Source organism: Pan troglodytes, chromosome 13 (genome assembly GCF_028858775.2).
Source record: "Pan troglodytes isolate AG18354 chromosome 13, NHGRI_mPanTro3-v2.0_pri, whole genome shotgun sequence".
Lineage (NCBI taxonomy): Eukaryota > Metazoa > Chordata > Mammalia > Primates > Hominidae > Pan > Pan troglodytes.
In genome coordinates, this window is record NC_072411.2 from 103,170,921 (window position 1) to 103,195,865 (window position 24,945).

A 24,945-nucleotide genomic window follows, 5' to 3' on the forward strand; every position below is an offset into this window, starting at 1 on the left:
GATGGTGATTGACCTTGGACTGAACCACTATTGAAGATTTATTTGATAATAATTTATAAGTTTTAACTCAGTACCTCCCTTCTGCTTTTATAGTTCAAGGAGCAGGGACAAGTTACAGGAATGTTCTCCAAGCAGCAATCCAAAAGAGTCTCAAGGATCCTTCAAATAACTTCAGGGTGAGTCTGGAGAAAACATATGGAATCCCAGCCTGAAACCGTTTCAGAGTTCTAATAAAAATATGCATATTCTCACAGCATGTGCTTTATTTAATATCTGAAAAAATTGTGATAGAAATGTGTATTTGTTTTAAAAACGTGTAACTTCTTATATTTCAAAGCTAATACATGTTCATTGAGATATTTGGAGACTATAGAGAAAGATAAAAGAAAATAAATCACCTATATTCCACTACCCAAAGACAACCACTGTTAGCATTTTGGTATATTTCCTTCTAGACTCTTTTTTATGTGGGTTTGCATCTGTATCTTTATATATATATATATATATATATATATATATATATACATATATATATATATATACACACACATACATACAGTTGGACAATTGGACGTTTTTTTCACTGTTCATTTATTCACTTGAAATTGTAACTTAAAAAAAGAAAATGTAACTTTAAAAATAAAAATAGATGCACCATGCCTATGGAAAAAAATTTAAATGTACTACAAGAGGTTTTAAAAGTATTTTTTTGCCCGGGTGCGGTGGCTCATGCGTGTAATCCCAGCACTTTGGGAGGCCGAGCCGGAAGGATCACCTGAGGTCAGGAGTTCGAGACTGGCCTGGCCAACATGGTGAAACTCCATCTCTACTAAAAAATACAAAAATTAGCCAGGTATGGTGGCAGGTGCCTATAATCCCAGCTACTTGGGAGGCTGAGGCAGGAGAATCATATGAACCCAGGAAGTGGAGGTTGCAGTAGCCAGATCGTGCCATTGTACTCCAGCCTGGGTGACAAGAGCAAAACTCTGTCTCAAAAAAAATGTTTTCTTCCTACCCCTATAATACTGACCTCCAATTATTTTTCCTAAAGGCAGCTGTTGTGAACTAGTTCATTCTGTAACTATCCAGAGATAGTCTACACATATGTTTCATTTTTGCTTTTTTCTCTTATACAAATGATAGCACCCTATGCCCATTGTCCTGATCTGAAAATTCTTGGAAATTGTTCCATGTGATTAACATGGAACTGCCTCTACTTAATCATTATTCTGAATGATTAAATCGTTTCATTTTCTAAATGTGTTATAATGTGTTTGCCCTTTCTTGTTGCTGTATGTTTAGATGCTTTCCAATCTTTTGTTACTACTAATAATGCTATAAAATAAATATCCTTGTACTTCTTTGTGCATTTGTTTTTTTTACTGAGCTAATTTTAATGATTTCAGCAAAAGTTATTTTGTTATTGAGTGATGAAACAAAAGATTTTTGAGGGTGTTCATGAGCATAAGTATCATATAGTCACTTATGGTTGTTGTGTTCGTAGTACTTAGTACAAGGTATCGGAATTGTTCTTTAGTTAATCTTTTATCTTGAGAAGTTAAATCTTGGTGTAATCTTATCCTCATGTTCATATAGATATGTGGAGTTTGTAGTGAGGACTTAGACCCGGGTACAATTTCATGGTTAAATTAGAAATGCTTTTGGCAGTGTTAACAGCTCTTTTAGAATTTGTCTAGCAGGCTTTTCAGTTTTTGCCAGAAAGCCCTAAAAAAAGAGAAGGAAAAAAATGCTTTTGGCTGAGTGTGGTGGCTCACGCCTGTAATCCCAGCACTTTGGGAGGCCGAGGCAAGCGGATCGCTTGAGCCCAGGAGTTCGAGACAAACCTGGGCAATATGTCAAAACCCCATTTCTACAAAAAATACAAAAATTAGCTGGGCATGGTGGTGTGCCTTTAGTCTCAGCTACTTGGGAGGCTGAGGTGGGAGAAATTGCTTGAGCCTGGGAGGTTGAGGCTGCAGTGAGGTGTGAATGTGCCACTGCACTCCAGCCCCGGTGACAGAGTGAGACCTTGTCTCTAAAAGAAAAAAAATATATATATATATATTTATATATATATTTATATATATTTATTTATATTTATATATATTTATTTATATATATATATAAATGCTTTCGTTAAAATATGTAATGAAAACATTGACCACTTTTGTAATATAAATGGTTTCTTGGAGAATATGTCTGTAAGAGACACTACTGAGCAATGCAATTTCAGAGCTAAAATGGATTTACGGATTATATTATCCAACTCCCTTAATGAACAAAATAAGGAAACTTAGCCCTAAAGAACATTAACTAATTGTCTACTTCTAACTACTAGCAGAGCTGGGCCCAGCCCATACTCCTTTCACTGCACTGTGATGTATATAATAAACTATATACTTGTCATACCATATCTTAGAGCATACTTTTTGTTTTTTTGAGACAGAGTTTCATTCTTGTTGCCCAGGCTGGAGTGCAATGGCGCGATCTCGGCTCACCGCAACCTCCACCTCCCGGGTTCAAGCGATTCTCCCACCTCAGCCTCCCAAGTAGTTGGGATTACAGGCACGTGCCACCACGCCCGGGTAATTTTATATTTTTAGTAGAGATGGGGTTTCTCCACGTTGGTCAGGCTGGTCTTGAACTCCCGACCTCAGGTGATCTGCCCGCCTCAGCCTCGCAAAGTGCTGAGATTACAGACATGAGCCACTGCACTTGGCCTAGCATATATTTTTTAAAAGAATGAAATGTGCTTTGTTTTGTCCTTCTGAGTCTCTGTAATACCAAATAATGAGAAAAAGCAGATTTAGGATTCAGATCCAGGTTTTCTGAGCTTTCTCTGCTATTGTCTGTCTAATATAAATTATATTGTCATTCTTAGTTAAAAACCTGCCATATTTTTACTATTGTGTTTCTATTTTGTAAATGAAGCATATTCATTGCTATGTAGCCTGTTGTGAGCCCGTATGCTTTGCATATTAGTTTCTCCTTAAACTTTCTATATTTAATATGTGACCCTAAGGCCGGGCGCGGTGGCTCACACCTGTAATCTCAGCACGTTGGGAGGCCGAGGCAGGTGGATCACCTGAGGTCGGGAGTTTGAGACCAACATGGAGAAACCCTGTCTCTACTAAAAATACAAAATTTTCCAGGTGTGGTGGTGCATGCCTGTAATCCCAGCTACTTGCGAGGCTGAGGCAGGAGAATCACTTGAACCTGAGAGGCGGAGGTTGTCGTGAGCCGAGATTGTGCCATTGCACTGCAGTTTGGGCAACAAGAGTGGAACTCCGTCTCAAAAAAAGAAAAACAAAAAAGTGACCCTGATTATTCATTCATTCATTTAGTAAGCAGGCACTATGGCATATGAATGCAGTGACTTTCTTAAAAGGTTTAGGAGCCGAATACCTAGAAGTTAATTCATATGAGGCTGCAGAAGTGCTTCAAAAGTTACTGTATGATTAAATGCCACAGGATACCACAAGATATTATAGAATTAAAAAATTATGGCTGGGCATGGTGGCTCACACCTGTAATCCCAGCACTTTGGGAGGCCGAGGCAGGTGGATCACGAGGTCAGGAGTTCTTGACCAGCCTGGCCAAGATGGTGAAACCCTGTCTCTACTAAAACTACAAAAATTAACCAGGCGCAGTGGCAGGCGCCTATAATCCCAGCTACTCTGGAGGCCGAGGCAGGAGAATCACTTGAACCCGGGCGGCAGAGGTTGCAGGCGCCACTGCACCCCACCCTGGGCGACAGAGTGAGACTCTGTCTCAAAAAAAAAAAAGAATTTAAAAATTATATGGCTACAATACAATGCTTTTAAAATCCATCTTTGATTTGATATGTTACCTCTCTCTAATAATATGTAAAAGTGAATACACATCTATGCACACGGCCAATTTCTATCTGATATGATCAGCCTCTGGCTAAGTTACTAATTATTAGTGAAAAAGGCAGCTTACATGTTTTTAATTTAGACACACAGACTTAACTACTGACACAGCTTAACAGATAGTGTACTTCACTCTTTTGGCTAGGTTAACTTCAGAGAAGAACTGTCATTTGAAAGCTGAGTGTCTCAGATGGGTTGACAGCATGTGGTATGTGTATCTTACATAGGACCTGTCATCTGAGAAGAGAAAGGGTCGGTTTAATCTTTCATTCTCTGATTACTCTTACTCTAGCCCTCAGAAGTGGTTTATCAAGAATATTTGATTATCAAGAATCAGGACCATATGTTGCTTATGTGTAGCTAGGCAATGATAGAAAAGCAATAACTGGACATTTATTATGTACTTCCATGTGCTTGGCACTGTGCTGAGTGCTTTGTGTGCATTTAATCTTCATACAAAATCTGTAAGGTATCTATTATTATCCTCATTTAGCATATGAAGAAACACACATACAGAAGTTAAATAACTTGCTCGAGGTTACATAGCTAATAAGTGGCAGAATTAGGATTCCTAGCCAGGTCTGTCTGGCCTAGAAATCCGACTCTTAACCATGCTGTACTTTGCCCCTGTGTTGAAGGAACAGGTGGAATGTCAATCTCACGTTCCAACAGCTTATCCTAACCTGGAGCTATGCTAGCAACTATACTATACTGTAACATCAGATTTTATTGGGCTGTTTTGAAACATTCTAATATGCTAGCTTAGCATATTTTTCTTTTCTTTTTTTTAAATTTTTGTGACAGAGTTTCACTTTTCACTCTTGTTGCCCAGGCTGGAGTGCAATGGCACCATCTCAGCTCACTGCAACCTCTGCCTCTCAGGTTCAAGCAATTCTCCTGCCTCAGCCTCCTGAGAAGCTGGGATTACAGGGGCACGCCACCATGCCCAGCAAATTTTTGTATTTTTAGTAGAGATGGGGTTTTACCATGTTGGCCAGGCCGGTCTGGAACTCCTGGCCTCAGATGATCCACCCACCTTGGCATCCCAAGGTGTTGGGATTACAGGTGTCAGCCATCGCTCCCGGCCTATTTTCGTCTTTTAAAAGCAGAATTTCCCTGTTCTTTGGTAATATGATATGGGATTTATGGAGTTAACAGCTCTTGCTATTCTTTAGATAATTTAACTGTCGGGACAATATTTTTATTTTTTTCCTGAGTTAAGAATCCTATTGAGACATTTAAAGAGGTGTAATGTACAGTGTACCTCTGAAATAACTAACAGGAAGTATGACCTTATTCTTTGTATTTGAAGCTCCATAATGGGAGAAGTAAAGAACAAAGACTTAAGGAACAGCTTGGCACTCAACGTAAGACCACCTTTTTTTAATATTCATTATTTATAAATGCTTGATAATTCTAGTACAAATATTGCATTTTTAGAGTTGGTCATTTCCTTTATCTACATAATCTAAGTAAGCTCTCAAAATAAAAACTGGTTAAACTCTTACGATAGACTCATTGGCATTTCTAGTTGTCTATTGAATTAGCTTATCTAAGTTTGAACACCATCGTACTCCATCAGCTTCATCATCTTGGCCATATGTTAAGAGATGTGATGTTTATAACTGAAATGGAATGGAGCTCTAACCAGGCCATGTTAAACATTCATCCAACCATGATAATGAACCATGTTAAACCAAATATCTAGCAGCAGGAAGAAGAATGGTAAATAAGTTCTTGTCTTACAGCCTATTTAATAAATCTGGATACTCTACAGATGATATCCCCCCTTTCCGAAGAAAGAAAACGTGCAATTTAAAGATGGGTCATTTCAACCCGCATGAGCTGTTTTCTCTCTTAAAACATTAGCACTTGATCCCATAGATCATTTTTAAAAAGATTACTTCTTTTTTTTTTTTGGAGACGGGGTCTCACTCTGTCACCCAGGCCGGAGTGCAGTGGTACACTTTTGGCTCACTATAGCCTCCACCTTCTGAATTCAAGTAATTCTCATGCCTCAGCCTCCTGAGTAGCTGGGATTAAAGGCACGCACCACCACACCCAGCTAATTTTTTTCTTTTCTTTTCTTTTCTTTTTTTTTTGAGACAGAGTCTTGCTCTGTCACCCAGGCTGGCGTGCAGTGGTGCAATCTTGGCTCACTGCAACCTCCGCCTCCTGGGTTCAGGTGATTCTTATGCCTCAGCCTCCCGAGTAGCTGGGATTACAGGCTTGTGCCACCACACCCAGTTTATTTTTGTATTTTTAGTAGAGATGGGGTTTCATTCTGTTGCCCAGGTTGGTCTCAAACTTCTGACCTCAGGTGATCCACCCGCCTCGGTCTCCCAAAGTGCTGGGATTACAGGGATGAGCCATGGCGCCCAGCCTAATTTTTGTATTTTTAGTACAGATAACGTTTCATCATGTTGGTCAGGCTGGTCTCAAACTGCTGACCTCAAGTAATCCACCACCTTGGCCTCCCAAGGTGCCGGGATTACAGGCATGAGCCACTGCACCCAGCAAAAGTTTACTTCTTTTGCTTGTCTTGAGTCCTCCTTGAAGTGAGAGCTGAGACTCAGTCTTACACTGATGAGGCACATGGCTGTGGTTCGGAACTCCAGGAAACGGATTGATGGGCTGTGATGGAGGGCTTCAGTCTTATCCAAGAGGCTTGGAATCTGTCCTGTGTGTGGTGGGACATCATGAATGTTTTGAGTAGGGCAGTGGCCCAATAGAAGCCCTCTTTGTGTGGCAGTCCCCTTACGGATATCTTACGACTCAGTCTTTGTGCTATGTGCACCTGGAAACTTATTTTGCCCGGATTAGTCAGCTGGTGTAGCTCATGTCTGTCATTCTCTACCTAATATTGTGCTCTCCAGCAAAAACTACTGAGAAGCGAATTAATTCCTGAAATGATAGCATGTTTCTTAAAACACTGGTGAGGTGATGAGAATTAGTATTCCGAAGCCTGTTTAAAGGGAAAATAGGAGACCTAGTAGATTTGCATAGGAATTAAAAACAATTGGTGTTCTTTCCATTTGCTCCCTGATAGCAATTTTATCCTTGGTGATAATTGTACAGATGAGGTAAGTGAGAATCCAAATATCCCTATGATACTGTTAGGAGAGCTGCTTACTTGCTCTTGCTTGGACTTGGTTTATTTGCTAATAAAAGAAAAAGGTTTCTGGGCTGGGCATGGTAGCTCATGCCTGTAGTCCCAGCACTTTGGGAGGTCGAGGTGGGTGCATCACCTGAGATCAGGAGTTCAAGACCAACCTGGGCAACATGGTGAAACCCCGTCTCTACTAAAAATACAAAAATTATCTGGTCATGGTGGTGCATGCCTGTAGTCCCAGATACTCGGGAGGCTGAGGCAGGGGAATTGCTTGAACCTGGGAGGTGGAGGTTGCAGTGAGCCGAGATCTTGCCACTGCATTCTAGCCTGGGCGACAGAGCAAGACCCTGCCCCCTACCCCAGAAAAGCTTTCTAATAACTTGGGCTTAATTTAATAGAAGTTTAAAATACTCGGCCAGGCATGGTGGCTAACGGCTGTAATCCCAGCACTTTGGGAGGCCGAGACAGGCGGATCACAAGGTCAGGAGTTGGAGACCAGCCTGACCAACATGGTGAAACCCTGTCTCTACTGAAAATATAAAAATTAGCCAGGTGTGGTGGCACACACCTGTAATCCCAGCTACTCAGGAAGCTGAGGCAGGAGAATCGCTTCAACCTGGGAGGCGGAGGTTGCAGTGAGCTGAGATCGTGCCATTGCACTCCAGCCTGGGTGACAGAGCGAGACTCCATCTAAATAAATAAATAAATAATAATAATCAAACCAAATATTTATATTAATTTGGACTTCCAAATAGATTTGAACTGTTCAGCCATCATTGAATTTGATGAGGATGGTGATAACTTCAATTTAGTAAGTTCTTGCTAAATGCCTTAAACTGAGATAGATATATCACATAGATTATTTTGTGGCTTTTCTTTGTTTGTTTGTTTGTTCTGTTAATATATAATTGCTAAAATACAAAAAATATAAAATGAAATTTCCTCTTTCAAGTATCAGAGATAGCTGCTATTAATGTTTGATTTTTATGCCTCCAGATTCTTTTATATTTAAGCATTTATTAATACATGTGTAAGTATATGTACACAAATATACATTTTTAAGTTCACAGAATCAATATTATACATATATTTAATAATCCATTTTTCACTTAATATATCCTGTGTATCTTTTTTTAATTTTTTTCTTTTTTTTTGGAGACAGAGTCTCGCTCTGTTGGCCAGGTTGGAGTGCAGTGGCACAATCTCGGCTCAAAACTGGTTGTTTTTCCACCTCCCTGACCTAATCAAGTCATTTTTTTTCTAGCAAATTAGCTTTAGGCTCATCTCCATTTGCCAGGCTCACTGCCCCCATTGTCACTGTCTTGCCATTGACATTTTATTTTATGATCTCCCAGTATCACTGGACTATGAAAACAGTGCCATCTGTTTTATAACTAGCAAACACATATAAACTTTCCCTGCTCTGCACTCTCTAAGGCTCTTCCCTTTAGGTATTGTTAACAGTTTCAGCACATATAGGAAAGCTATCAGTATTGTTGGGTGGTGAGGTTATTAGATTCTCCTATCAAGTTAAAAACTCACCAGCCACCTGTTCCTCACCTAGAACGGGGTAGGGGAGAGCCTTCTTTCACTTGCTGTTTAAGCAGCTTTTCCAGATAGCCCCTGATAGCACTGGGACTTGTGTTTTCTTATGTCACTTTCTTCAGTCTGAGGTTGAAACCTTGGGGCCAAGTATAGCTGGGGAAAGAAGAGATAATTGAAGAAAATAGGAAGGGAGAACAGTTGTTATACAAAGAAACTCAGCCAGTGTAGGGGTGGACTTAGCTCTCCTTCAGCTTTGTAAATGGTTTCTCTCTCTCATCCCCCAGAAGAACCAGTGAAGAAATCCATTCAGGAATCAGAAGCTTTTTTGCCTCAGGTACAGAATAAATGATCTGATTTGGTATTATATGTACATAGCTGTGGATAACCCTGACTTCTTTAAAAATACCTGTCCATTAAGAATTCTTTGAGACAATGGGACTCTGAGAGTGTTGTTCTCCTGAGAACTTCCATACAAGGGAACCCTGAATAACAAAGAGAAAGATGTTAAAGTGGATTGCATTAGTGAACTTTGGAATGCAGGGAAGTTCCAAAGTAGCACTCCTCATCTCAACTCAGTGACTGCTGAACATATTAGTCAGCAGTGATACTTCCCTGAACTTTGGCTTGTTCTGGCTTTTTCTTAGGTTGACACCTCTTTGTAAGCAGAAGCAATAGAAGGGCTCCCTTTGTACTTGGGAACATGCCACTTATATAACTTCAGGTTACTGAGGAGACAAATGACTCATGTTTTCTCTCTTTTTCAAATTATCTTTATTCCACAAAGCCAATAAAGAGACTGGGATTTTCATTAAAATTAAATAAAAATGAAAATAATTTGTCTTAAGCACATTACCCTAATAGAGGAAAAATTTGATATTAATGGGAAACATTTGCCGTAATGGGAAACTTCAGGCTGTGTCTGTTGAGTGACTCACCTGCCAAAGGAAATCCAAAAGAAGAGATGGTATATGGGTGGGACCTTATAGAAACAGAGCAATATCCAGAGTCTTTAGTATTTCTTGCCTTCCTTTCCAGAGCATACCTGAAGAGAGATACAAGATGAAGAGCAAGCCCCTAGGAATCTGCCTGATAATCGATTGCATTGGCAATGAGACAGGTAGGTGTGGAAGCTGCAGATTAACTGGTGCCCCAGATTGAGATCATGGCACAGGCAAGCTGTATTCATTAGAGTGATCAGCACCAACTGCCGCGACAAACCAGTTCAAGAATCTGTGCTTCATGCTGGGTGCGGTGGCTCATGCCTGGAATTCCAGCACTTTGTGAGGCTGAGATGGGAGGATCACTTGAGCCCAGTTAAAAATTAGCTGGTGTGGGCCCGGGCACGGTGGCTCACACCTGTAATCCCAGCACTTTGGGAGGTGGAGGCGGGCGGATCATGAAGTCAGGAGTTCAAGACCAGCCTGGCCAATATGGTGAAACCCCATCTCTACTAAAAATACAAAAATTAGCTGGGCATGGTGGTGGGTTCCTGTAGTCCCAGCTACTTGGGAGGCTGAGGCAGAAGAATTGCTTGAACCTGGGAGGCAGAGCTTGCAGTGAGCCGAGATTGCACCACTGCACTGTAGCCTGGGTGACAGAGCAAGATTCTGTCTCAAAAAAAAAAAAAAAAAATTAGCTGGTGTGGTGGTGCACACCTGTAGTCCCAGCTACATGGGAGGCTGAAGCAGGAGGATCACTTAAGCCCAAGGAGGTCAAGGCTGCAGTGAGCCAAGATGGTGGCATTGCACTCCAGTGTGGGTGACAGAGCAAGACCCTGTCTCAAAAAAAGAAAAAAAAATGAATATGTGTTTCAACATAATAGAGACTTGTTTCTCATTCATGTCACAGGCTAGTGTGGATCGGGCTAGGGGAGGTTTGTTCATGTGGCTATTCAGTGGCTCCATTATCTTCTGAGGTCTTGGAGTTTTCTACAGAGTCCTTTGCATCTGGCTAGCAGATAAGGGAAGAGAGAATGTGTGAAGGATCTCACAAGAGATTTTAGGGACCAGGCCTAAAAGTGATAATATGCATCATTTCTACCCCATTAGATTGGTCAGAACTCAGTCATGTAGCTCCATCTAACTGTAGTGGACATGGAGAAATTAGTCTCGCTGTGTGTCAGGAGGAAAATGAAATGGATTTGGGGAACATGTAACAGTGTCTCTGGCACAAAGACATCATTTACGGTAGTTGGTGAGCCTTAGTCTTGCCTTTTCTTTTGGATGCTGAAGCAGGGAGGAGTCCTGGAACCCAGAGGGGCATTAATATTAATGGAAGGCATTCTGGCTTCACATATTATCACATGCCCCATCATTTCACCTAGATAGATGACAAAAGCTGTCCTGGGAACATTAAAGACATCATAAATGTGTGTTCACTTACAGAGCTTTGGATATTTTCTGAGCAATGTGTCAGTCAGTTCTGCTGTCCTTTGCTTTGGTCGTTGGCCTCAGTCTCTTCTATCTGCGCGTCACCATTGCTTGGATCTGAGATGATTCTTTTGCTCAGTTGTTGTTGGATGTCTGACTCAAACTGAATCACTGGTGCTGCATCAAAAGAGAATGAGAAGAGCCTAGATAAGTGGAATGACGTTCTGTTTAATTATTTAGCTCTTCCTTAAGAGGATCGATCATTGTATTTCCAGTTTTAGAGCTTCTCAACATTCTCTTAAAATGAGTCAGAACTATCTTTTAGGCTCACTTAAAATGTTACCATGGGGAGTTTTATGGGAAGAAAGGCTAAGAGAAGGTCAAATTAGCAAATATATAATACTAAATTTTCCAGGATTTCAGATATGATCCTGCTTGGTCATGTCCTATTTTTGGTTAGATGTGAGAAAGATAAGTGTCTTCTCCTTTTCAGCCATTAGTACCCACATAAGAATGAGAAAATATTTTCTTAATGAGTCACTTCCTGTTTTAAGAGATTATGTAATTGTCCTGTACTTCTGGTTTTGGTCAGTTTTGTTTCATTCATCAGCAGATGTTGTACGTATATCTGTTGTATGAGAGAATCATAAAAAAAAAAAGCCATGACCTGCTGTGAATTGAAAAACTAAGTTTTTTGGCTAAAACTCAATGTCTATGCTTGGTTCTGTTGTTGGGTTATGGGCCTCTTGGGGGCAGGGGCTGAATGTATATTCCAATTTTTCTGCATTATAGGAGCATGATCAGAGTTGAGAAATGGAATATGACAGTGTGGGTTTGAATCATGGCTATGCCATGTTCTAGCTTGTGACCTTGGGCAATGTCCCTGGCCTCTTTATTTTTTTTAATGTTTTTTTTTTCTTTCTTGAGAGAGAATCTCACTCTTGTTGCCCATGCTGGAGGGCCGTGGTGTGATCTTGGCTCACTGCAACCTCTTCCTCCTGGGTTCAAGCAATTCTCCTGCCTCAGCCTCCCGAGTACATCCCTCCCGGGAATACAGGCGCCCGCCACCATGCCTGGCTAATTTTTTGTATTTTTAGTAGAGACGGGGTTTCACCATGTTGGCCAGGCTGGTCTTGAACTTGCTGACCTCAAGTGATCCACCCACCTCGGCCTCCCAAAGTGCTGGGATTACAGGCATGAGCCACCACGCTCGGCTTCTAATTTTTTTTAATTTAAATTTTATTTTTATTTTTCCTGTAGTGCTGAATTCTCGGCCTCCTTAAGTCCCAGTTTCTCTTCTGTAAAGTGGGTTAATAACAGGACCTACCTCATAGGGAGGTTGGGCAGAATGAGTGAGTTCATACTTGGAAAGGGCTTAGAATAATGCCTGGCACAGTGTGAGCATGTACTAGATGCCAACTAGCATTATTTCCTCATTTGCTTGTTCAATTCTAGCCATAAACCACCTAAGCAAGAGCTCACCATGGCTTTGCACTTGGTACATAGAGTCTGATCTCAGACAAGCGAGAGACCAGGGCACTGAGGCCTGCCCTAGGCCCAAGGGTGAGTGGAATGCATCCCCATAGACTGAGGCACACTGGAATGGAGGCCATAACTTGAGAGGGTTATCCAACTTCTTGGATAAACACTCAAGTGGAAAGCTGAGCACAGCACTCCTACCAGTCACAGTCTGAATGGGCTTGGCAGAGGAGAATCTAAGTACAAAGTACAGGAGGGCAGAGACCTGAAAAAGAGAAAGATGGAAGAAGATGGTAGAATTGGAGGCAGAGCCTGGGGCATCATGCTTTTGGCCACAGGTATGAGCAGGTATTGGTCTTGACTGCATTGGTACATCTGTTTCCTGCCCCATGGCTGCGGATGTATCTGTATACGAGCTCCAAGAATCAGAATGGCAGCTCTAGACAGCAGGTCCTTCCTGGTCAGACATAGTCCTTTAAAGTTCAACATCTTGGTGGTACATTGCTGGACAAGAGTAGGCCTGGGCCATTAGAGGGTACCCTGGATGCTCGGTGCTGCCTTTCCCCTGAGAATCAGGGTGATTTGACTCAAGCCTTCTCTGCCTCTGGGAACAAAATAAGTAATTGGGCTTGAGGCCACTTATAAACCCCCCTGGGCTCAGGTGGCTAATTAGCAAGTAAGAAACAAGGCAGCACACTTTTACTCTTCTTGTGCTATGGTTTTCATCAGCTGAGAGGTCACAAATCCACTTACATGCAGACTCAGAGCAGCAGGAGAACATTAATTATTAAGAAGTGGAAAGGCACAGTCTCCTCTCCTCACACCATCTCCCTAGGCCTCCAGCTCTTCATTTCCCTCCTCCTCTCCTGGTAATTTGTCACTGAAGATTCTAGGCCCAGAATCCTGCCTTGGTTGAAAATGGTTGTTATTATTAGTGCAGCACCCTTCATCTCTTTTCCTTCTAATCCGCAGTTAGGGGGCTTCATCTAGAGTAATTACGTGGATTTCCTCTGTCTAGTTAACTTTGCCATCTGGTTAACATTGAACACTTGGGAGGAGTGCAGGAGTCAGAATGAACAAGCGGGTAAGGTAATTGCCAGCTGAAATAAGGTCTCTGAAAGAAAGAAACAAGAACATGATAGGACTAACCTAGGTATAGCTGTGCTCAGAGTATATAATTTATTAAAAATCTACTACGTGCCAGGTACTTTGCTAATTGCTTTACACGGATTCTTGCTTAATCCTCATAAATAATACCATAATATAGGTACTATTCTCTCCATTAAATTTTTTTTGTTCTACTTAGAACTAATTTGCTAGGAATATTCTATTTTCTTTTCTTTCTTTCTTTTTTTTTTTTTTTTTTTTTTGGACAGAGTCTTGCTCTGTCGCCAGGCTGGAGTGCAGTGGTGCAATCTTGGCTCACTGCAACCTCTCCCTCCCAAGTTCAAGCGATTCTTCTGCCTCAGCCTCCTGAGTAGCTGGGATTACAGGCATGCGCCACCACGCCCAGCTAATTTTTCTTTTTTCTTTTTTCTTTTTATATTTTTAATTTATTTTTAAGACGGAGTTTCACTTTTGTTGCCCAGGTTGGAGTGCAATGGCACGATCTCAGCTCACCGCAATCTCCACCTCCCAGGTTCAAGCGATTCTCCTGCCTCAGCCTCCTGAGTAACTGGGATTACAGGCATGTGTCACCATGCCCAGCTAATTTTGTATTTTTAGTAGAGACAAGGTTTCACCATGTCAGCCAGGCTGGTCTCGATCTCCTGACCTTGTGATCTGCCCACCTCAGCCTCCCAAAGTGCTAGGATTACAGGCGTGAGCCATCATGCCTGGCTTATTCTCTCCATTTTCAAGGTGAGGAAGCTGAGCAGTGAACTATACTCCTACCTTCTCTAGTACTGATTGAGCTGGGATTCAAAAGCTGGACTCCAAAGCCTATGCTTTTAACTACTTTGCCTCAATATAATTTCCATGAAGGTGAGGGAGTTTATCTATCTCCTACTATGGGTCTCCAGTACCTGGAACAATACCTGCTATGTAGGTGTTCAATAAATAATTGTTGGGTGAATGAATGAAGGAATAAGCTCTCCCAGTGTCAGTGTGTTTCTAAAAGCCATTCCTTTTTATCTTTAGAGTGTAGCAGACTCTCTTCTACCTATCTTCCCTTCTCTCCTCAAAAAACCAGACTTTTATCCAAAGAGCATGCAAGTCCCTCAAGTATTTAAAGCTTTATTTCTTTGTTTGTCCAGTAAATGTTCGTTGAGGGCCTACTATGTGCAAAGCACCATGCTTGGCCCTGTGTGAAGCAAATATTAAGGCAATGAGGTGGAGTCTGATCTCAGAGCTGTGTTGTGCATGAAATAAGGTTATTCTTTGGTAGTTCATTCTTGAGAAGAATTCTTATGGAGTTCAGTAACCTCTTCTTGAGGCAGAAGTAAATGCTCAGGGATTTGGGAACTAATTATCTCAGTTTGGTAGAATTGAAAAATAAGTCTTTGGTGTTGTGTCATCTGTATCAGTGACAGCAAAGCTGGACCTGTGCTAGGCCCTGGTGGGTCATCTTTAAGCACTGGACTTTTATCTTGTTAGGAATATAGAAGCAAGCGTCTCACATCTCTGACAGATGGGCTTTACGGCTTGGCCTAAAGCTCTGGTTGTTTTTAAGGCCCTTGAATAAAAATAAAAGACGATGTTTGCAGTTTTTAAGAGGAAGTTTTTTTTTTTTTTGAGACAGAGTCTCGCTCTGTCACCCAGGCTACTGGAGTGCAATGGCGTTTTCTTGGCTCACTGCAACCTCTGTCTCCCGGGTTCAAGCGATTCTCCGCCTCAGCCTCCTGAGTAGCTGGGATTACAGGCACCCGCCATCATGCCCGGCTAATTTTTGTATTTTTGTAGAGATGGGGTTTCACCATGTTGGCCAGGCTAGTCTTGAACTCCTGACCTCAGGTGATCCGCCCGCCTCGGCCTCCCAAAGTGCTGGGATCACAGGGATGAGCCATCGCACCTGGCCAAGAGGAAGTATTTTTTTTTCTATCCTACTCTTTCTGAAAAGCTTGAACATTTTTCTGTACTTTCCTTTTCTTTTTTGAGACAGGGTCTTGCTCTATCACCCAGAATGGAGCACAGCGGTACAATCATGGCTCACTGCAGCCTTCACCTCCCGGGCTCAAGCAATCCTCTCACCTCACCCTCCCAAGTAGCTGGAACTACACACAGGCGCCACCACATCCATCTAATTTTTAAAATATTCTGTAGAGACAGGGTCTCACTATGTTGCCCAGGCTGGTCTCAAACTTCTGGGCTGAAGCAATCCTCCCACTTCAGCCTCCTGAGTGGCTGGGACTACAGGCACATGCTATCATGTCTGGCTAACTTTGTTTTTTATAGAGACAGGGTCTTTTGCTGTATTGCCCAGGGCGGTCTTGAACTCCTGGCTTCAAGTGATCTTCCTGCCTTGGCCTCCCAAAGCACTGGTTTTATGGCCATGAGCCACCACGTAATCTTTGTTTTATGCGTATTTATAAGCTTTGCTTCCCCAACAAGATTATAAGCTCTTTGATTGAAGTACATCATATATTTGATATGTATTCTCTTGTCCAAGTGTTTCTGTAGGCAATAAGGGGAACTTTGTAAAACAAGAGTTTTCCGGTCAAGTGAATTTGAGAAGCGCTGCCTAATCTCTTCCCCCTCAGAGATTTGCAATGCATATTGACCTATTAAAGGCTCTGAGAATTTCTTCCTGCGAAGAAACCTATTTTAGCCTTGTCCACCTTGCATTTCCCAAACACGTTTGCCCTCAGAACTCCCTTTTTCACTAAGAATGTTTTGCCCATCTTATGTTTTACCCATGTGCTCTATAGCAGTTAACACTGGGCTTATTAAAGGTACTCAATATGTGATTGTAAATTAACTGGTGAAGCATTCCCTCATTCTTGTTTATTTTATACATTTATTTAATGAAGCCCTTTTCATAGAAATTGTCAAGATAAATGTATCCTCATTTAGATCAAAACAAATTCTAAATTAATGAAGTCATGACATTTTACTGTATTTTGGTTTTTTTGGTTTATCTGTGAAGTCCTCAAACCTGTGAGTAGTGCTGACCCTGGCCTTGAATGAACAGCCCTGTACTAACTGCAAGGCCAGAAGAACCCCCGCCCTTCCCCTCCCCACCCCCCCACATCATTTCCAGAAGTTCTAAAGAACAGTTGAAATTTATGGAGATCAGACTGGGTTGAGTGTGGGATTTCCAGGGTGGGTTCTAGAAGGAGAAGTGGGACTTCTGTAGTTTGTTGAAATTTTATTTTCCAAACCCAGCCCCCAAGTTTTTCTTCCTCTATTTATGTGCAAGGACAAAACAGTTACTGTCCTACCTACATAGGATATGGACTCTGTCTGCTCTGAGCCCATTTTAGTTTAGAATATAGAGACCTCCCTCCAGGTCCTAAGAGAGAGATTCCATGAGAGATGCGCAACACCATAAGGTTGGTGATTTGTACTTTGAAATGGCTGCCTTTATTTCCTTTAAAGTCAATATCTTATATTTGAATAAACACAGTTTGCAAAGCATCTTTACAGAAATCTCATTGGATCTTCACGGTCACCTGTTTTCTGAGACAGAGTCTCACTCTTTCACCCAGGCTGGAGTGCAGTGGAGCGATCTTGGCTCCTCCACTTCCTGGGCTCAAGTGATCCTCCTTCCTTAGCCTCCCAAGTAGCTGGGACCACAGATGCGTGCCACCATGCCCAGCCAATTTTTGTATTTTTGGTAGAGATGGGGTTTCGCCATGTTGCCCAGGCTGGTCTCAAACTCTGCAGCTCAAGCAATCCACCCGCCTTGGCCTCCCAAAGTGCTGGGATTACAGGTATGAGCCACCGTACCCTGCCCTCACAGTCACCTTTTGAAGAACCTCCTGCTCAAGAGATCCTCCTGCCTCAGCCTCCTGAGTAGCTGTGATGACTAAAGGCTTGTACTACCATGCCTGGCTAGTTTTTTTATTTTTTGTAGAGACGGGGTTCCCTGTGACGCCCAGGGTGGTCTCAAACTCCTGAGCTCAAGCCATCCTCCCACCTCAGCCTCCCAAAGTGCTGGGATTGTAGGTGTGAGCCACTGCACCTGGCCAAGCATTAGTTTGAATCTTGTTTTATAGATGAATAAACTGGGGCTGACTCAAACTGACTCAAAGTCACACTGTCATTACCTTTTTGATCCTGTACATTAGACTGGGCTGTATGCATGTTCTTGCTGGCCCAATAAAGTTGCAAGTGCCAGCTAACAGCCCTTCCCACTCCACCTCACCACCTCATAGAGGAAAATTGTGACATTAATGGGAAATGTCAGCGGTAATGTCTTCAGGCTGGGCCTGTGGAGTGACTCCCTTGCCACAGGATATTTAAGCAATGCTGTGTCTTGTCTGAGGCTCAGACCTGCTATTCTTATTGGCACTTGGGACCTGCATGATTTTTGGCTTCACCTCCAGCTTTAGCCATTTTTCTTCTGTTCTTTTAGGTAAGGATTTTCTGCCCCAGACCTCAGATTCCCATTTCCTTCCTAGCTTCTTTGCTGTTATAGCTCAGTCTCTTCCAAGACCATGCAAGATTCAGACCCTAGTAGGAGGAGATGGAGGAACTAGGACTTAAACCCACATCTTGTGATTCCAAGGCTGGTTCCTCTTTTGCCCTGCACCACGCAGCTGTCTACTCACAGTCATGTGACAGGGGCTTCCCCAGCCAGAACCTCCAGGGAGCACAAATAAAGGAAGGAGCTGGAAGGCACAGTACAGCATTTGTTCTGTCCAAGCCTTACATATCAGCATGGGCAGGGAGAACGTGGTGAAGTTTTCTTTCAAGGACTTTGTTTGATAAGGAAGGACATTTATCAGTGAAGAGAGGTTTTGAGGGAAGTGAACCAATCTTGAGATAAGTACACAAAAGAGCTTTGAGTCTGGTGTTTCCCTGTTTGCTTCTGCCCCCTGGAGGAGCAAATACTCCATGATTAGAGACGTGTGAGTCCTTTGGAATAGAATAGCAGTGATGGAACTGGAGTCCTAGTCCAGGTTCTCTCCTTGTTCAGCCTGGATTCAGTACTGGGTATCGAAACAAGCCTGCACCCTCAGAGGAGATGGCTAGGGGACAGTGCGTCCAGGCCTCTTCTACCACACAGAGTTTTCTTTTTTTTATAAAGGGTATACACATTTAAAATTTAATGATACTCCCAAATTGCTCTTCAAAAAGGCTGTGCAAAATTACAGTCCTGATAACAGCTACCCAGAGATCCTGTAATGGCATTTGCCCCCATTATTATTATTATTATTATTATTATTATTATTATTATTATTTGAATTTGAGGCGGAGTTCTGCTCTGTTGCCCAGGCTGGAGTGCAGTGGCGCAATCTTGGCTCACTGCAACCTCTGCCTCCCGGGTTCAAGCAATTCTCCTGTCTCAGCCTCCCTAGTAGCTGGGATTACAGGTGAGCACCACCACGCCTGGCTAATTTTTGTATTTTTAGTAGAGACGGGGTTTCACCATATTGGCCAGACTGGTCTCAAACTCCTGACCTCAGGTGATCCGCCCGTCTCGGCCTCCCAAAGTGCTAGGATTACAGATGTGAGCCACTGGGGCCAGTTGCCCTCACTATTTAATGGGTTATTTGCAACCTGTGAATCATGTCTCCTATTTCCTTGTTAATGATGCTTATTGATTATAGACTTAGGAATATCAGTACCGCCTTTGTATCTCTTCATTCTTACATGATATAATAATTAATTTTTTTTTTTTTTGAGACAGAGTCTCACTCTGTTGCCCAGGCTGGAGTGCAGTGTCACAATGTTGGCTAACTGCAACCTCCACCTCCTGGGTTCAAGCGATTCTCCTGCCTCAGCCTCCTGAGTAGCTGGGACTACAGGTGCGTGCCACTACACCTGACTAATTTTTGTATTTTTAGTAGAGACAGGGTTTTGCCATGTTGGCTAGGCTGGTCTTGAACTCCTGACCTCAGGTAATCTGCCCGCCTCAGCCTCCCAAAGTGCTGGGATTACAGGTGAGCCACTGCGCCCAGCCAATAATTCATTGTTTAATCCTTAGTTGTGGGCCAAGCAAAGGAGAAAAGTAAGAAGCCTTTTCCTTTTACCGATAGGAAAGGTCAAAGGACTTACCTAGTGAATTATTTACCTAAAAATGTATACAAATCACTCCAAAATTTAGTGGCTAAAAACAACAGCACTAATTTAATTATATCTTCACAGTTACTAATTTAATTATATCCTCACCTGTGGGTGAGGAATTTAGGAGCAGCTTAGCTGGGCTGTTCTGGCTAGTTCAGAGTCTAGTGAAGTTGTGGTCAGTTGTCAGCTGGGTCATCTGAATGCTTGATTGGGATTGGAGGATCCACTTCTGTGGTGGTCACTCACATGACTGGGAAGTTGGTGCTAGCTGTTGGCAGGAAGCCTGTTCTTCATGTGGGCCTCTCTGAGGGACTGCTTGAGTACTTTCATGATGTGGTGGTGGGCTTCTCCCAGAGTGAGCCACTCAGAAGAGAGAAAGATTGTGAGGTCTGGACTTCAATAAGAAGATTGTTGAAGAAAAAAAGGTTTTGTCCCCGCCTTGGTTTGATTGGACTAGAGTGGCTGGCATCAGGCAGGAACAGTGGTATAGCAGGGTATAGACCATATTTAGGGACCTAAAATCATGTCTTTCATGATTCATGTGGTTCTTGTTCCAACTGCCCAGGACTCAGGCACATCAAAATATGACACAAAAGCAGAAGCTTTTCATAATGGAGATTAGACCATGTCTAGGATTCCTACCCAGTCCTCTTGAGCTCTCCTCACTCCAGTGTTGTTTTCCATGTTTGTTTTTTGTTTTCCCCAGAGCTTCTTCGAGACACCTTCACTTCCCTGGGCTATGAAGTCCAGAAATTCTTGCATCTCAGTATGCATGGTATATCCCAGATTCTTGGCCAATTTGCCTGTATGCCCGAGCACCGAGACTACGACAGCTTTGTGTGTGTCCTGGTGAGCCGAGGAGGCTCCCAGAGTGTGTATGGTGTGGATCAGACTCACTCAGGGCTCCCCCTGCATCACATCAGGAGGATGTTCATGGGAGATTCATGCCCTTATCTAGCAGGGAAGCCAAAGATGTTTTTTATTCAGAACTATGTGGTGTCAGAGGGCCAGCTGGAGGACAGCAGCCTCTTGGAGGTGGATGGGCCAGCGATGAAGAATGTGGAATTCAAGGCTCAGAAGCGAGGGCTGTGCACAGTTCACCGAGAAGCTGACTTCTTCTGGAGCCTGTGTACTGCGGACATGTCCCTGCTGGAGCAGTCTCACAGCTCACCGTCCCTGTACCTGCAGTGCCTCTCCCAGAAACTGAGACAAGAAAGGTGAGCCCCCAGGAGGTAGTCAGTTCCGGACCACCTGCTTATTTTCGTGCCACCAGGATGGGAATTACCACTGTGCCACATTTGCTGCCCATCTCTTCCGGGAGGAAAAGAGATTTTCCCTCCTGCATTGGGCTTGCCCTAGGACTACAGTATAGACCTGGCATGATTTATAAATACTTTGTAGTTAGTTAGTTTGTAGTTTGAATACTTTTCTTTAAAATTAAGACATTTTCAGCCTGGGCAACAAAGTGAGAACTTGCTTTATAAAAATTTTTAAAATTAGTTGGGTGTGGTGGTGTGCGCTTATAGTCCCAACTGCTTGGGAGGCTAAGGTAGGAGGATTGCTTGAGCCTAGGAGTTTGAGGCTGCAGTGAGTCGTGATTGCACTACTGCACTGCAGCCTGGGCAACAAAGTGAGAACTTGCTCTATAAAAATTTTTAAAATTAGTTGGGTGTGGTGGTGTGCGCTTATAGTCCCAACTGCTTGGGAGGCTAAGGTAGGAGGATTGCTTGAGCCCAGGAGTTTGAGGCTGCAGTGAGTCATGATTGCACTACTGCACTGCAGCCTGAGCAACAGAGGGAGACCTTGTCTCCAATAAATAAATAAATAAATAAATACAAATAACAAATTTATTTATTTATTTTTATTTTATTTTATTTTTGAGATGGAGTCTTGCTCTGTTGCCCAGGCTGGAGTGCATTGGCGCAATCTTGGCTCACTGCAACCTCCGCCTCCCAGGTTCAAGCAGTTCTCCTGCCTCACCCTCCCAAGTAGCTGGGATTACAGGCATGTACCACCACGCCCTGGCTAATTTTTGTATTTTTAGTAGAGACTGGGTTTCACCATGTTGACCAGGCCAGTCTTGAACTCCTGACCTCAGGTGATCTGCCTGCCTCAGCCTCCCAAAGTGCTAGGATTACAAGCGTGAGCCACTGCGCCTGGCCACAAATTTTTATTTTTAATTTTTCTTTTTGAGACAGAGTTTCACTCTTGTTGCCTGCCTCAGCTTCCCGAGTAGCTGGGATTACAGGCGCCCACCATCACACCTGGCTAATTTTTGTATTTTTAGTGGAGACAGGGTTTCCACCATGTTGGCCAGGCTGGTCTGGAACTCCTGGCCTCAAGTGATCCACGTACCTCGGCCTGCCAAAGTGCTGGGATTACAGGCATGAGCCACCATGCTCAGCCACCTTCCAGATCTTTTTTTATTTGATACCCACACAGTCATGTAGAAGTATATCTTTTTTGTTTGTTTTTTGAGATGACATCTCACTCTGTTGTCCAGGCTGGAGTGCAGTGGCACACCTCGGCTTACTGCAACATCCACCTCCCGGGTTCAGGCAATTCTCCTGCCTCAGTCTCCTGAATAGCTGGGACTACAGGCGCACACCACTAGGCTTTGCTAATTTTTGTATATTTAGTAGAGATGGGGTTTCACCATGTTGGCCAGGCTGGTCCCGAACTCCTGACCTCAAGTGATCCTCCTGCCTCGGCCTCCCAAAAGTGAGCCACTGCGCCCAGCGTGGAAGTATGTTTGTAAGCCCAGATGGAATCATCATCTATTGTTTCTTTTTTTTAATTAAAAAAATTTTAATACAGTTCAAATCCCCATGTCTGGCTCATTTCAGCTCCTTTACTGCCAAAGCAGGGGACAAGGACTGCTTCAGTTTCTCTGCCTTCTCTTTCTCTGAAGGTATCTGCTGCATTGAACTTGAAAGTTCACATTATCCTTATTTTTCTTGATCTTGACAGATTTGGCATCCTTTCACCTGGCTGTGAGCAGATAGTCCTTGATTTCCTCAATTTTGCAAGGCATGGAGATGAGGCACACAGGGAGAGGACAAGGACAGGCACCCCTCTATCCCATGTATCACCCGAAAGACACTCACAGCCTGCCATCACTTTATAACCTGCTTTTAGTTTGTTTAACAGTAGATCACAAACATTTTTGCATGTCAGCAGTCACATTTCTACAGCATCAGTTTAATGTAGGCACAATAGCCCATAATATGGCCATAGCTTAATTTACTTGATCAATCTTCAGTTGTTGCACAGTGTTTGCTTTCATACAAAGTAAGTATTAAACATCCTTGTAACTTAGTGTTTGTTCTTATCCTTAATTGTTTTCTAGGGGGACAATTCCCGGAAGTGGAATTACAGAGTCAAAGGACATGCATTTTTCAAGCCTTGGATGCATCTTACTAGATGTCCTATAGGATGGTCATATCAGCTTTATAGAAGAGTAGCTGTGTCCCTGAATTCTCCCTGACACTGCATGCTCTTATATTTCCTCAAGTTTTGACAATTTGATAGGTGAAAAGTGGTATCTGACTGTTCAGAACTGGAAGCCTTTGTTATATAAACATTTTTTTAATGTTTATTGGCAAGAATACTTTTCTAAGAGAAACATCAGTGAGCTGGTTTCCATTTAAGCTGAATGAAGCCACAATGTACCTCAAGTATAAGATTAACTGGCCTTTTTCAGTTGCACTCTAATTGCAATTTAGAATGATGTTTCTGAGCCACCTGTCAAACGCATTCTGGGCTGTACCTCTGCGTACCCCAGGAATAAATCTCATGGCCTTCTTTACCTGGCCTCCTTAGTGGTGGCCCAGCAGGAAGCGGGGGTTAGAGCAGGAGCCACTCAGCCTTCCAAGATAGATACTCCATGGGCCGGTGGTATTACTGGCCTTTTGAGCCCATCCCCATTTGCATAGATGATCCACGTGGGTTATCATCGGGCTGGTATGTTCCCAGAGTGAAACTCAGCAGCCCCTTGAGGGAAGGGATGGTGGCCATCGGGCGAGAGTATTGCAAGTTAGTTTGGATCATTTGCTAAGCAGCTTGTGGTGCCTTCAGAAAGGAACAGTTTCAAAGAACTTTCACATCTGTTGGCTCATTTCACCCTAACGACAGTCTTCTCTTTGATATTTGCATGGCATTAAATTTTGCCTTTCTTGTTTTCTCCAGAAAACGCTCACTCCTGGATCTTCACATTGAACTCAATGGCTACATGTATGATTGGAACAGCAGAGTTTCTGCCAAGGAGAAATATTATGTCTGGCTGCAGCACACTCTGAGAAAGAAACTTATCCTCTCCTACACATAAGAAACCAAAAGGCTGGGCGTAGTGGCTCACACCTGTAATCCCAGCACTTTGGGAGGCCAAGGAGGGCAGATCACTTCAGGTCAGGAGTTCGAGACCGGCCTGGCCAACATGGTAAACGCTGTCCCTAGTAAAAATACAAAAATGAGCTGGGTGTGGGTGTGGGTACCTGTATTCCCAGTTACTTGGGAGGCTGAGGTGGGAGGATCTTTTGAACCCAGGAGTTCAGGGTCATAGCATGCTGTGATTGTGCCTACGAAAAGCCACTGCATACCAACCTGGGCAATATAGCAAGATCTCATCTCTTTAAAAAAAAAAAAAAGGACAGGAACTATCTTACTCAATGTATTAGTCATGTTTCTCTAGAGGGACAGAACTAATAGGATACATGTATATAAAAAGGGGAGTTTATTAAGGAGTATTGACTCACATGATCACAGGGTTAGGTCCCACAATAGGTCATCTGCAAGCAAGGAAGCCAATTCAAGTCCCAAAGCTGAAGAACTTGGAGTTCAATGTTTGAGGGCAGGAAGCATTCAGCATGAGAGAAAGATGGAGGCCAGAAGACTACACCAGTCTAGTCTTTCCATGTTTTGCCTGCTTTTATTCTGGCAGTGCTGGCAGCTGATTAGATGGTGCCTACCCAGATTGAGGATGGTCTGCCTTTCCCAGTCCACTGACTCAAATGTTAAATCTCCTTTGGCAGCACCCTCACAGATGTACCCGGGAACACTTTGCATCCTTCTATTCAATCAAGTTGATACTCAGTATTAACCATCACAGTCCATTTGGGCAACTATACCAAATTACCATAGACCAGGTGACTTAAACAGCAGTTATTTCTCACAGTTCCGGAGGCTGGGAAATCCAACATCTAAGTGGTAGCATATCTGGTGTCTGGTAAGGCATGCTTCCAGATCTTACCAGATGTCAGTCTTTTGATGTTCTCACATGGCAGAAAAAGAGGATGCAAACTCTCAAGTGTATCTTCTTTAAGGGCACAAATTCCATTCATGAGGGCTCTACCCTCATCACCTAATTACCTCCCAAAGG

General features: G+C 42.9%; 1 protein-coding gene, 1 non-coding gene and 1 pseudogene across 20 annotated transcripts in view; 2 read left to right on the plus strand and 1 right to left on the minus strand.

The window, feature by feature from the left end:
• The window catches only part of CFLAR (CASP8 and FADD like apoptosis regulator), a 48,462-nt gene extending 24,422 nt beyond the window's left edge, over nucleotides 1-24,040 (plus strand). For 5 of the 19 annotated variants that reach the window (XM_003949939.6, XM_009443977.5, XM_063791517.1 and 2 more), the window contains 6 exons: nucleotides 94-176; nucleotides 5,206-5,260; nucleotides 8,835-8,884; nucleotides 9,586-9,667; nucleotides 20,275-20,785; nucleotides 23,757-24,040. In XM_003949939.6, coding sequence (XP_003949988.1) covers nucleotides 94-176; nucleotides 5,206-5,260; nucleotides 8,835-8,884; nucleotides 9,586-9,667; nucleotides 20,275-20,785; nucleotides 23,757-23,895 — 920 coding nt within the window. In that variant the 3' untranslated portion in view covers nucleotides 23,896-24,040. Of the gene's footprint in view, nucleotides 1-93; nucleotides 177-5,205; nucleotides 5,261-8,834; nucleotides 8,885-9,585; nucleotides 9,668-13,987; nucleotides 14,483-15,498; nucleotides 16,976-17,044; nucleotides 17,270-20,274; nucleotides 20,786-22,917 lie in introns of those variants that run through there. The other 14 variants (XM_054679201.2, XM_054679202.2, XM_054679203.2 and 11 more) reach the window with 8 other exon arrangements.
• On the plus strand, nucleotides 1,666-1,728 carry LOC112208466 (U7 small nuclear RNA). The gene has a single exon (XR_002942947.1). It is a non-coding gene; the product is annotated as a U7 small nuclear RNA (small nuclear RNA).
• Nucleotides 22,406-22,738, minus strand: LOC107973647 (large ribosomal subunit protein eL38-like; annotated as a pseudogene).
• Nucleotides 24,041-24,945: the final 905 nt, after the last annotated feature.